The sequence below is a fragment of the Anopheles coustani genome, chromosome 2 (assembly GCF_943734705.1).
Source record: "Anopheles coustani chromosome 2, idAnoCousDA_361_x.2, whole genome shotgun sequence".
NCBI lineage: Eukaryota > Metazoa > Arthropoda > Insecta > Diptera > Culicidae > Anopheles > Anopheles coustani.
The window spans coordinates 44,458,207-44,471,823 of record NC_071289.1 but is presented as its reverse complement, the minus strand read 5'-3'; the positions used below and the strand labels follow the sequence as shown (position 1 = coordinate 44,471,823).

At 39.5% G+C, this 13,617-nt stretch overlaps 1 protein-coding gene and 1 long non-coding RNA gene across 3 annotated transcripts; both read left to right on the top strand.

The window, feature by feature from the left end:
* The first annotated feature begins 1,704 nt into the window (after positions 1 to 1,704).
* On the top strand, positions 1,705 to 2,525 carry LOC131265608 (uncharacterized). 2 transcript variants are annotated; one of them, XR_009178292.1, is made up of 3 exons: positions 1,705 to 1,933; positions 2,017 to 2,389; positions 2,481 to 2,525. It is a non-coding gene; the product is annotated as an uncharacterized LOC131265608 (long non-coding RNA). The 2 variants fall into 2 exon arrangements; XR_009178293.1 differs by having other exon boundaries at positions 2,014 to 2,389.
* Positions 2,526 to 5,062: 2,537 nt separating this feature from the next.
* On the top strand, positions 5,063 to 8,340 carry LOC131262100 (serine/threonine-protein kinase PLK4). The gene is made up of 5 exons (XM_058264024.1): positions 5,063 to 5,195; positions 5,298 to 5,393; positions 5,460 to 6,680; positions 6,744 to 7,272; positions 7,343 to 8,340. Exons 1-5 carry the CDS (start codon positions 5,166 to 5,168, stop codon positions 8,110 to 8,112), a joined length of 2,646 nt encoding a protein of 881 aa, XP_058120007.1. The 5' UTR covers positions 5,063 to 5,165; the 3' UTR covers positions 8,113 to 8,340.
* Positions 8,341 to 13,617: the final 5,277 nt, after the last annotated feature.

Below are 13,617 nucleotides of genomic sequence, written 5' to 3'. Positions count from 1 at the left end.
CGGGAATTCTCTACAAACTCGCAACAAACAAGGAGAATGTGCTGATGAACGATGTGATCGCCATCGTTAGTTCGGTGCATATCTGGGTGAAATTCTGGGCACATACAATACATCAGTACGATTATCAAGGACGGTCGGAAGTATTGTCGGCGTCACGTCAGTAGATGTTGGACGTGGTACAGGAGAATTTCGCGATAGGTACGACACTTCCGCCGCAGGATACCAAAATGGTACTGGAGTCACTGTTGACAAACGTGAAGTGTTACATCCGAAAAGAGTTTAACATTGAAAAGGTTCGTAAGATTTAGGGGACAAGCTTATTCATTTTCCTATTTTTCTCGTTTTGGATTTCATTTGAGCTCACCCTTACCACCACAACGAAGCACGAGGTTGATGACACTTTGGCGCCGAGGAAGCTGATCAAGTTCATTACCGATGCTAAACACGAAGCGAAATTCGAACAAAAAAATGCTGTCCTGCGATTCTACGATCCATCACTTGAGTGCCACAACCTTTAATCGGGGTTGTTTTCCTTCACGCTGCCGTTCGAGCTGGAGCCGCACGTTCTTTTGGGTTTGCGGGATCTCGTCCTTGGGTCCGACACCGAGATGGGATACGCCGGGGCACTCTGTTTGATTTATCACACCAATCTGGCCAAACTGTCACTGAAGCTTGAAAATGCGCGACGGTTGATGATCAACACTTTTACCAAACCGAAAGCTCCGCAGATGATCGCGAAACAGATTGGCTGGCAGGAGTCGATTGCTCGATTGTTGAACAAAAATCGGATGGAAAACCGCGTCCACGGAGGCGCGAGGGAGCAAAAGTAGGGGAATATTTTGATCGACATGGATGAGGTGGTCAAACGTGAAGGTGAATCGTCGGTGATCAATGGTGCTGGCGACGATCTGATGCGTACACGTACACGACGGTGGCGGTAAGCATGGACCGAAATCGTTCATGTCTGAGGAGGCAATGGTGATCAAGGAGCAGGAGGATACGGTGTAAGATGCGGTGGTGAGGCAGCGTCCACACGGCATCGTAGCGTAGCGATTTTGACACTCCATCGTAGTGTAAATGTTGGTCGAGAGGCCTTAGCCACGGCCATAAAAAATAGTTGACACTACGATGGAGTGTCAAAATCGCTACGCTACGATGCCGTGTGAACGGGCGGTGAAGAATATCACCTCTTCGATCACTTCCGTCTACTTGGTGACAAACAGGACGCGATCGGTTCGCTAACGTTCGCTAAGTCGTAAGAAAAACTCGTCGCTCAACAGCAGCAGCGAGGAGAATGTTTCCTCTCAATAATCGGGTAGGTCGGTGATAAAAGATGTTACTTTCACAAAGCGTAGTGAAAAGTTGGATAGCAGCACTGGAAACAGTGTCGAGTCGCCGGGTGTGAAGTACGCTGAAGAAAATGACGCAGATAATCTCTTGTGCCTTGTAACGAGCAGTCTGTGGCTAGGTCAGACTGCATTAGCTTAACCATGCTCGCATCGTAGTTTGCGCTTGCATTCTCGAGATGGGTATTCAGGCTGAACTGATCGATCTTACTTGTCCTGCGGCACCGATAGAACGTAGCCCAATTGCCCTCTGGCATACGATCCAGTGGAAAAAGTGTTCTATGAAGCTACACGACGGAGTAATTTCGCTGCACTGTCATGGTAGTCCTGCAGAGCATCAGCAATGACTGGACTGAAATGTCCCACCTGCGTCTCGGTCTGCGAATAACATATTTCCACATCTCTCTCGATTCAGCCGTTTGCACTGTACCAAAAACAACATTGTGGTTCGAAGATAAACAGAGATGCGACTCTAATTTTCTCGATCAGAAGGCGGATTAAACAACATATGGATCAGCAGTATGAAAGCCAACAACACGTTTACCCAGGGCCAAGCAAGATTGTGATGAGGCAGTTTATCGATTATGGTAAGTTTACTGATTTATTTGCGTTATCGCTTCAGCACTCGATAATTTTTATTTGGAAAGTGTTATTTGCAACCGTCCAGCAGGTTTCAACAACAAATGCCGGAAGGTTTCTGCATTGCTCGTATTGACCGTTTGCTGCTTGTAGAGGCTATGATTTCGGAAGCGTTTGCTGCTTGTAGAGGCTATGATTTCGGAAACGAGACAGGACATACAAGCCAAAATAATGCTGGAAAGCCAGGGTAGGCCAATATTTCCAGTGACTGTATCGACGAGGGATGAACTTTATGCAATGATGATGCAGACGCTCTGTTCGCCGCAAGATGCAGCTAACCCTATGATACAGGACGAGCAGCAAGCTAGGAAGCAGGTTTACTCCATGGTAGCTCGATAAATGCAGTGTTTGCGATTTTGTTGCATTCGAGTTCATCGGGGAAGATTATCCTGTTTGCAAGCAAGGTAAATGTAAACAGGTAATTTTTTGTATATTTGTACTTTTCTATATTTACCTTTTCGTATTTTTCGTTTCATGACTACGAATTGCAACTAGACGGTTTTTGGAACACGCAAAGAAACTATTCCAGAAAAACTGCTGAGATTGTTTTTTTTTTTTTTTTTTTTTTTTTATTTTAGAGATTTTGACCTATTCGGTCATTCATCTCTAGACTGCTGAGATTGTTAAAATAAATCCTCTGTTTGAATTCGAATTTATATTTTGTTTTGATTTGATGGCTTTGAGCTGTCAGTTCCGGAGTTGGGTTGGAAGGGTTCAATTTATAATAGTAAGGATCGGATCAGTGCACCCACGGTGGGTTCATTTTTCACGCACACACTTGCAATTTTGGCTTAATAAGTCTGCTATTAATCTTCTATGCAGCCCCTTTCTAAGCCTGGCGAAAATTATCTAAATCGTGTTTTCTGTCACTTGGGCATGGCCGCCATCAATTAATTGATGTGAATGCATTCATACTAGAGTTGGGTAATTCGGATGCAGTCTCATAAATCTGAATGATTCTTTGCATCGTCTTGGAGATGCATGAATCCCAAAGATTCACTAATGTAGCACGGGGTCCACACTGCAGCGCGACGTCGCCTGACAGGAGCTGAACTCCACCCGGTTGACAGAAATTGACATTGTTGCTGGTACTATGTAGTTCCAGCAAGAGTCCCAGCAATCTGCCATGGAAAAACTCGCTGGTACTAGATGACAGCTGCAAAAAATTTGAATTTTTGTAAACCGGGCATATAAAAAAACCTTGCGCGATGTCGCGCGAATCGCGCTATGTTTTTTTTGCATGTAGTTCAGCGCCTGTCAGGCGACGTCGCGTTACGCGACAGTGCAGTCTGGAAAGCGTGTAAGGCCCATATTAGACGGCGTGCGTCCGACGCGTCTGCGTCCCGAATGTAACCGAACATCAGTCAAAATGGGATATAATTGACGTTTAACGAATCGTCATTTAAGCACGTGAGATGCGCATCGTCTAGGTAACCACCCGCCATTTTGAACGCGCGTCGCCAGCTCAAACAAATTTTATTTTAAGTATTTAAGAAGAAAAACTCATTCTTTCTTAGCGTGGCAGGTGTGATGTGTGTTTTTATACAACATCCTCTCAACGAATTAATTACAGTTGGACGTCGATTATCCGGGGCCGGATTAACCGGGGGGCGGATTATCCGGGTGTCTTGCAACTGACAACTGCACAACCGGGTTGAATTGTTTCCATGAATATCAGGTTGGTTCACAACATTTTTTTAGGAATAGTGTCAAATAAAATTTGTCGGATCGAAATTAGCAATAAAAATTTCCTTCAAAAAATAATTCAAACATTTTTTATGATGAATCAACTAACTGGAACTGGTCAAAAGTGAACTAGCCAAGACTCAAACCAGGTATTATAAACGTATTTTAGTATGTGTTCGATTATCCGTGAACATTTATATTGAAACGTCAACGGACGCGCTAGCGCGTGGAACGCAGAGATAACTTCTTTCAAAACGAAATAGTTGTTGGATCAAGAACTATGACCAACAGAGCGGGTAGAAATGTTAAGCAAATTCATCGTATTAATTATTATAAAAGAAGAAAAATGATGAAAAGAGAACGAGTATGTTTGTTTGTTAACGCCTGCTTGGAACGACAGTTGCAGCGCATTATTTTCATCCATGGAGTAAAGTTGCCATGTTTCATCAATTTTATGGCATGGAAAAATAGTAATAACAGTTTTAAATTCCATCATGATTCTAAAATATACTATTTTTTTCTATCAATTAACTTTTTGGACATGCTCTTCACAAATTAACTGATAACTGCTTGACAAATTCTTACCAATATGAAAAGTCGAGCACTTCATCGAGCTCTTTCGAGCACACCATCGTCAGCCAATCCAGAAGTGCTGGGTTGCATTTGGTATGGTACGCTGGAGCTAGACCGTACCAAGTTTTTGGTATGGTACGCCTAATGGCCTTATCACACTGGTCACCAATGGTGGCATGGAAAAAGCACTGGATTGTCAAACGACCATCGAAAACGAATGACATTGGAGTGGCTGGGGGTCCGTTGGTGAATGAGCTTACCCGTATCACCGAGCTGTCATTGTGTGGAGTTTGCTGTATCGGGCATGTTAAGCTTGATTTGAAAGTGATTCATGTTTTTTAATTTTATTAATAATCAATTATAAGCATAATAAGATTATAAAATTTTGGTATTTTAATCTTAAACTGCCGAAAACCGCATGAACCGAAAGTGAATTAAATAAACTCCCACTCCCAGGTGACCTGCCTTATCACACTACCAAGAGGCACCATTATGTCAAACTGGATGCCAAAAAAAAATTTTGACAGTTCGGTGGCTTTGCAAAGCCACCATTGGTGACCAGTGTGATAAGGCCATAATGTAGTCACGTGATTAGGAGAAGGATTCATATGAGTCATGCAGTCTGGCCTAAAGATTCTTATGGCACATCACTAATTCATACGTATCGGATACGTGTCCATACACGGTATTGGATGGGTTAGTGCACAGCATACGAATGTGTTCGTGAGCTGAACTACGAGCTGTCAGAAAAGTCGTTTGAAAAGCCAAAACCAAGCTGTTGTTGCAACGGAAGTCAAATTATCGGTGGCACTTGTGTGTTGTGATCCTTTGTCCTGAATTGAGATAATTACCGAATTGTTGCGTATATGTTTGATATGAAAGCAATTTATTTGTAGTGCGTTACACACATTCCCCTACACAATGATAACTAGCTTCGGAGAAAAGATCGAGGTACAGTATTTTGGTGCCGTGCTGCAACAGCTTCATTGTTTGTGTTTTGATTGAGACGCCATGAGATTGTATGACTTTAACTTATATTTTTCCAAATTGTAGGACTACGAAGTGTATGAAATACTTGGCAAGGGCGGGTTCGCTAGCGTTTATCGAGGAAAATGTCTACGTACTGGCGTTTTCGTTGCGATCAAAATGGTAAGAGGAAATCTGATTTTGTGCGGTCCTGGTCTGGGTTTAAAACCGGTTTTTACCTCTCCGTAGATCAACAAGCAAGCAATGCATTCTTCGGGAATGGCCAACCGGGTACGACAAGAGGTAACCATTCATTCGAAACTGAAGCATCCATCCATACTGGAGCTATATACGTTTTTCGAGGATTTAAATTATGTCTATCTGGTGTTGGAATTGTCGGAGAATGGCGAACTTCAGGAATATTTACGAAAGCGGCAAACACCTTTCGATGAGTATGAAGCAGCGCTGGTGCTGCGGCAAGTGGTCGATGGCCTGCTGTACTTACATTCGCACCATATCCTACATCGTGACATGTCCCTTTCGAATCTGCTGCTCACAAAGGATATGAACATCAAAATTGCCGATTTCGGACTTGCTACGGAACTGAGTAAACCCGACGAAAAACATCTTACCCTTTGTGGTACACCGAACTACATCTCACCGGAAGTCGCTTCCCGTGCATCGCACGGCCTACCGGCAGATGTGTGGGGTTTGGGCTGTATGCTTTATACACTTTTGGTTGGAAAACCGCCATTCGATACGAACGGAGTGAAATCGACACTGACGAAGGTAGTTATGTCCAGCTACAGCATGCCGGCGCACATCTCATCCAATGCACGGGATCTTATCGACCGGTTGCTGCAGAAAAACCCGAACGCACGCATCAAACTGGAGGATGTGCTATCGCATCCGTTCTTATGCCGGTACGATCTTGGGTTGAAAACTTCCACATCCGGCATATATCGTCATGCACCGGTTCACGGTGCAGATAGTGGTGTAGACACCCTTTCCAGTGGTGGCCGTTCGGATCTGTTCTATTCTCGTACACGTGGCACGATCGATCGTAGCAACAGCGACAGTGGCATCAATCATGTGAATACCCACGGTGTCAACGATCACCAAAATCACTATCAGAATCAGCACCATCTGCAAAAATCGATGGAAGTAAAGGACAGTATAGTGTTGGGTTTACAACGACATCCTGCGGCATCACACATATCTTTGCTTCAGAAGTTTAACAGTTTGGAACTTATGGAAAAGTACAATATTGACAAAGCGGAACTGACTGGATTTGGTTCCAGTATTCTGCAGCAGCAGCAGCCCTCGAATTCGACCTCAGCCTTAAATGCAATGAGAAAAACTGAGTCAGCTACTAATAGTGGGTGTATTCCATCCCATCGACTAGGCGAAAATTTGTCACATGATCCAGTTCACCTCCAACCGAAACAAAACAAGATTCCTGTGCAATACGTAAGTTTTCTAACTCCGAGGCCACATGTATAGTTTTTTTTAATGTCACAACTATTCTTGCAGGATTTTCTGAACAACATTTGTCAAGGCACTGCCCCAGCCAGTTGTGTTTCGAAACCGATTGCGTTTGTGCAGGAAGCGGCGGCACGAAAAGAACTACAAATGCCATCACAATTAAACACATCCCGTCTAATGCCCACGCGACACCGTACAAAGCACGTCATTCTCACGATATTGGCAGACAGCGGCGAAGTGGTGCTAGAGTTTGTGAAGCCGAAAGGACGATTGCGTGAAGATCGCGTCGTAGATGTGTGTCGGATATCGAGCGACGGGTTACGATTCGTGTTGTATCACCCCGGCGGTAGTCGAGGTGTTCCGATCAAAAATGAACCTCCCGATTTACCGCTCGCTGGAGTTGATTCAATTTACAGCTACGAAAATATTCCCGAAAGGCACTGGAAAAAATACGTGTATGCGGCACGGTTTGTGAATATGGTAAAGGCTAAAACACCAAAAATTACGCTTTACAGCGAAATGGCAAAATGTCAGTTGATGGAAACTCTACTGGATTATGAGGTCGTTTTTTACGATGGTAAGTTGAACAGTTGTGCTTTCTTTATTATTGTTTGACGATACTACAGTTAACTTTCTTTCCATTGTAGGAAGTAAAATTGTGCTTAATTCAAATGACCAAGAGTTGAAAATGTTTGATAAGACGGGAAAGGTACACCGAGGCTCGGGAGCTATACAATCAGAAGCGTTTATAAAATATGAGCACTTTCAGCAAACATTAGAACATTGTCGGACTATCGAGCGTACGTTGTCGTGTTTATCACTAGGTGGCAAGACGTTTCCCATCATTATTGGTAGACGGCCGGCAACCGCCGGGACTGGAACTATCACTGGCAGTAATGCTAAGCACAGTTTCGCATTCTCCTCGTCACCAGCGACTCCGAGGACACCTCATCAGAATCTGGTGCTGGGTTCATTCGCCAATTCCTACAACTCTGAAACACCTACGAATAACTACAGCACTTCTCGAATGCGGCATTCAAACTTGTCTGCAAATACGAAAAGCTGCACCATTGCCGGAATTGGTACAGCCATGCTGCACGCTCAAGGCATTGTAGAAGTAAACTTTTTCGACGGAAGCCGACTGACACTGGTGCCTAAAAATATGACCGGCGCCGGTATAACTTACACTGCGCCTCCAGGATCAGGTAATGGGGTAGGTCTTAACACCAAACAATATCATTTTTCGACCCTACAACTCGACAACGATGATATCACTCAGCAACGGTTACCAGCGGATTTAAGAGAGAAAATCAAACAAATGCCAAAAATCATACAGGAACTCAATGTTGCGGCAGAAGTTAGAATACCTTATAGTACCGGGAGTTTATCATCGACACCAGTGTCGCGATTCCACTGAGAGACAGTTACAAATAAAAACCAGGTACCTTGTTGTATTGATATCATTATCGTAGAGAAAAGTAGTCTAGAATACGCTAACAGAAGTTGTTCTAAGATTGTGCAAATTATATTTAATAGTTACTATGTTTTAGCAAATCAATGATTTACGCAACGAAAGCAGAAGTACCTTAGAGATTTAAAAAAATCAGCAGTTTAGATAATAGATTATTCGAATGTTTGCACTATACCCGATTTCTTTTTTCATTTTTTCATCACATTCTACTGTGTATTTATATTTGAGGGGAATATCCGAGCACCAGTATATTGCACAGTATGGAGAAAACGCTATTTCGAGGAAACATACCATACTGATGTTTGCGAACAAATTAAATTATTTCCTTATATGCGATTTCTTTCCAACGCACACTCAATTAAACTACGCCTAAATTTGTTTTCAGAAAACTTAAGATACCAAAATGCTACTATTTCATGTTATCGATCAAAGTTTTGCTCTCTAGAAAGTTGTAATCAGCCATTTCTCATCGTTGGTGAGCATAGACAACGTATACAAATTGGCTAATTACCTAATTGACTTCTAGTTGGTTGAAAGCAATATTTTATGTCACGGTTACAGCTTGTCTAATACCTTACCTAGGAATAAGTGATTATTTATAATCATAATTGAATAGAATTATCACAACTTGTCAATTAGTTTCGATTTTGCATAATATAATTTGCTTGAACCTCATGGAAATACCAGCAAAATATATTAGTAAAAAAGAAATTAATTTTTTTTGTTGATTCCATAAGCTGTAGAACAGTTAAATAAAAAATTTTTTTATCGTCTAATAATGTAATCCACATCACTGGAAACAATGATGCTGTGATTGACGTAAACGTCCTTGATTGTTGTAAAGTAAAAATTTGTACAAATAGAAATGTAACTATATTTATACAACACGGACAATAAACGACATTTCATAAATAAAACTTACACAGAACAACAATACATGTTTCAGTTTAATGGTAATTCTTTGCATTAAACGACATCACACTAGATACGTGTGAGACCGCTCTAACATTTCTCCAAAATTAGTCTGCCAATTAGGCTGTTTTGTCCAACAAAGAGCTGAAAGACGTTACCTTAAATAACAGATCGGATGCGGTTGTATCATTGACATTAAATATTCAAGCCAACAGTAATTACTCGTCGCTAGAAACGTAAAGGTGTTCTTGAGGAAAGCTAAATAATTTGGAACTATAGAAAACCGAAATAAACGTCACATGCAATAGTAATGTGCTTTTTCCATTACCCCGAGAAATTTTGCTATTGCGTACGTACTCCCTTGACATAATATAAACATCTGCTGACTCAGCCGGATTAATTCCTGTAGACACAAATAATACCACAGAATTATGCATTCTTTCAAAGTCAAACATAATCGAACAAGTTTAAAGCCTTAGGAGGGGTAATTTGGGTGAAATTAAACAAAAAAAAAGATTTTTCAATTGTTTTATTTACGCATTTGGTGTTCAGTTTGCACAATCCTTTTATGTAAAGCAAAAGTGAGAGTGATTTTATACATAAAAATCAGTCGCCTAAAAATGTGTGACTTTTTTTTATAAAATATAAACTATTTATTTTATAAATAGTGATGGTTTTACAAACAAAATATCTTATAATAATCAATGATTTGGACGATGTAATTTGCACTGCACTGGAAATCGGAGACACTAGATCAGTAGTTTGTTATCGCAGATATAAGAGTTAAATTTCAAGAATGTGCATTTAGAGGCTAGATCAATTAAAGATTCCACTTGAAGAATCAAGATATTTGGTAAAAATTGTGGATGTATTAATCCAACACAATTATTTTACAGTTTCTTGCTGTAGGAGACGGGCCCAAACATAAAATTTGTTGAAGATTATTTTCTGTTAACTTATTACTAGTCACCTACTAGGCGCCTCCATTATATACATTCCTTACATTTGCCTTGATTGTTTTTTAAAATCATTTTATGTTTTTAAGGCGGCTGTTCTACAACATGCTGTAGTTTTTTCTAGTTAATTTTTTTATTGGTGTGTTTCTCATAATCGTAAGACAACTTTAAAAAGCTTCTTTTAAGATGTGTTGATGGAGGAGGGGGTATTAGCTGTACAAATTTCTACAGTTGTTATCATTTTGAAGAGCAAAGATTCACTTTATGATAGTGAACTTAAATATTGCTTCTTCTTCACGGTACGTTGACTCTGAATATTTTACATTATATCCTATAAAACAGAATTTTAGTATGGCCGAAGACGGTTCCCATGGGTTCAAACAAATTTTCGATTTTTTACGTATCGTTTGGAACTTATTTATCAAATTTCAACTGTAAAAACCTTTTTCAATTCCACGTATGAATATTGAATTCACCTTCAACTTCACTTCTTTCTTCACCAAGTGTCGAATTGGAGGTACAAAATTGAAAAATGAATCGAAAATAATACGAATAACATGAAAACACATTTGATTTGGGCAGTGAAAGAGACCCCTAGTACCTCTAAAGTTGGTGTAAAGGTTAATTACAAATATTGCATAGCTTGCAAATCCACTTTATCTGCTTAATTTTGATTATAAAACACACATGGGGGTTTTAAGCTGTTGAAACATTGTTTTCCTCCATTTTGAGCTATGAAATACTACATGTTTCGTAAGAATAATCTTCTTTAATTGTTTCTATCGGCTTTTTTAATCATTTGGCAAAAATGTGAGTGTGTTGTTAAACCATACCATGGGCCACAAGATGACAACACTGCGGATATTTTCAACAGTAAAAATTAAAGAGAATATTAGCAAAGTTGATATGAGTTTGCGGGTGACGGATGACGTCATATTGGACTGCCAGAAGTCGGATATAAATATAAGAACCAGATTGAGTTTGACGTAGCCATCCAACGGGGCATATTTGGAATAAGAATCGAATGGTCGACTATTTGGAGGACTTTAAAGGTAGCAAATTGGACATCACAACTTCCCAAACTGCGTTCGGCCAACTTGGAGTGCTCATGGTGCAGTGGTCGGACATACCACTGTCGCTAGAAGTCGTAGGTTCGAGTCTTGTCTTTGACGTCCTTCCGCTATTATAAACAGCTGATCAGCGATCTCTATTGAATACTTTCAATTGTATACCTCTTCGATTCTATTTCTTCCATATTGGTGGCTCCTTCGAATAGTTTGTGGGTACCACCTTCTACGAATTGATGTTCTACCACTGCGGTTGCGTTTTTTATTAAAGAATTTTTGTTTTGTCGTTTCGTTCAATGCACTCTGTACCTCTATCTTCTTCTTCTCTTTTCCTATAACTATCTTTGTTATCTTTCAGACAAATGAAATAGTATCCTTGCTTGCATTGATGTTATTATTTGAATAGTAAATTGAGTGGGCATCGCATCATACTTCGGATTTCTGAGGATCTTTAGGTGTTAAAATTATTAAGTGTTAAATTTAAATGTTTAATTATTAAGTGTTGTTTCACTATTCTTGCCCGTTCGTCTTTGACTTTATAGTTAATTATCTGCAGAAACTATACTGTAAGTTCTTTTTTAATTTCCATGCTCGGCAGAAGCAAGGTAGAAAAAAACAAGCTACTTTTGAACCGAAAAAAGGAAGCTTTAAATTAATTCTCGTTTTTTCGGTTTGGTATATCGGGCTATTTAAATGTATTTTGAATTGATTTAGCCATGTTCAAACTTATGTGGAAATATTGATTGCACCGAAAATAATACTTGTACGAAATTGAAACTATTTCTTTTTATTTCCCAACTTCTTTTATATTTAGTTTCTTCTTAATTGCTTTTGTGATGAACAAATTACATAGACAATATTGTTGAAAATTTTAAATGATTTTATTTTCCATAGAATCTTAAGGAAATGTACTGGATGGAAAAACTGTCACTTTTTTCAGTAATCATTTGTTATTCTTAAAGGATTTGGTTAATTTACAGTTGGTATTCTAGGATGCGATACAATTATTTCAGTATAAAAAAATGTTGTTGAAAGTTAGGACATGTTCATGGTAAAACCTGTCAACGGTATGCTGTAGGTAATAAGATCGGCTTATCGACGAAATCCGTTCACATGCATTTATTGCTGGATAAAGCATTTGGAACAAGGCACTAGTGAAAGCCTGGCGTACCAAGCATTCGGTCCTTGTAAGTGAAATTGTTTCTGTACGCTGTCAAGTCGCATATTATCCATCAAGCGGACGCATGATTTATGGTACTGATTGATATGAAATGATGGATTGCAACAATTTTACCTTTTACGCTCTGCAGCTCTGCGCAGTGTACAGGTTATTCGCTTGTAGTTTGGTGTCTAGTGGCTACTCGGTGGACTTTACGGTGGATACCAGTTATGTTTCCTCATTAATAAAGAAAAAAAGATCTAGAAGAAAGTTCTCTTATGACAAAGAATAACTAAAATGAGTAGTTTTAAGAAGTTTTTAAGAATGAATTCTGACAGAGCATACACACAGCTGCTCAAAATGCATTACTGAATTTATAACACAGGTTATAATTATTTTGAGTTTTTTTTAATCACTAGTGATTGTCTCGAAATAGGTTTCGGCAATAATAAATTTCTTACTGCAACGCTGGCCTACTCTAATTGATTTAAGTACTAACTAATGTATAGCATCTTTCCTCCACGTTATTTATAGAATGGGCAGGAGTCAAAAAAATAGATTCGATAACAGTGTACGTTAGACGTCAATGTACAAAATGTGGTAATTAAGAGAGGTTCTTGTGGCAAAAGTTCGCTAAGCCATTCGTAATTGCCACACAGAGTACGGTTGACCGTGGCTTACAGCAAAAAGGAAAAAAACATCCTCTCTTTGTTTATGACTTGTATTCACACCCAATTAAGCCGGGCTCGTGGAACATGTTTGCAAGCTGGATGACTGCAATCGTTGGCAAAATGGCAAAGTTTTGCTTCGTAAACAGGATACCGAAAAATTGTCCGATAGATGTGAGGATAGTGAAAATGCAGATTTAATTGCTTTTACTACTAATCCTCTGTCTGTAGTTTATTACACAAGTTTAAAAATTGGGAAAACGTGTGGCTTTGGTTGAATACCCCACCACATGGGAAATGTTGTAATGCGATTTGTCAGCCTCTTATGAAATTGCAATGTAATTGTAATATACAGATTAAAGTTTTCCAGTGTAACCAATTTCGATTAAAGGATTTCGTTTGATATGTGTTATAATAAGAATGTTAATATTTTTTTCAAAGGTCGAATTTCTCCAGAGCAAGAAGAAAATTAAAGAAAGTTATTTTTCTATATAGTCCAAAGAACAGACTCCTGTTACCGTTATTTGTTGTGGAGTCAGTTACTCCTTTACAAATATTTTTTTGCTATTTTGCACATGCTAACCCGAATTAAGGTACATTCATTCATTCCTTTAATTTAAATAATTTTACGTATTTAAGTTTTTTTGTTTTCTAATTGTTGATTTAGATGGTTTAATGAAGCAATTTAA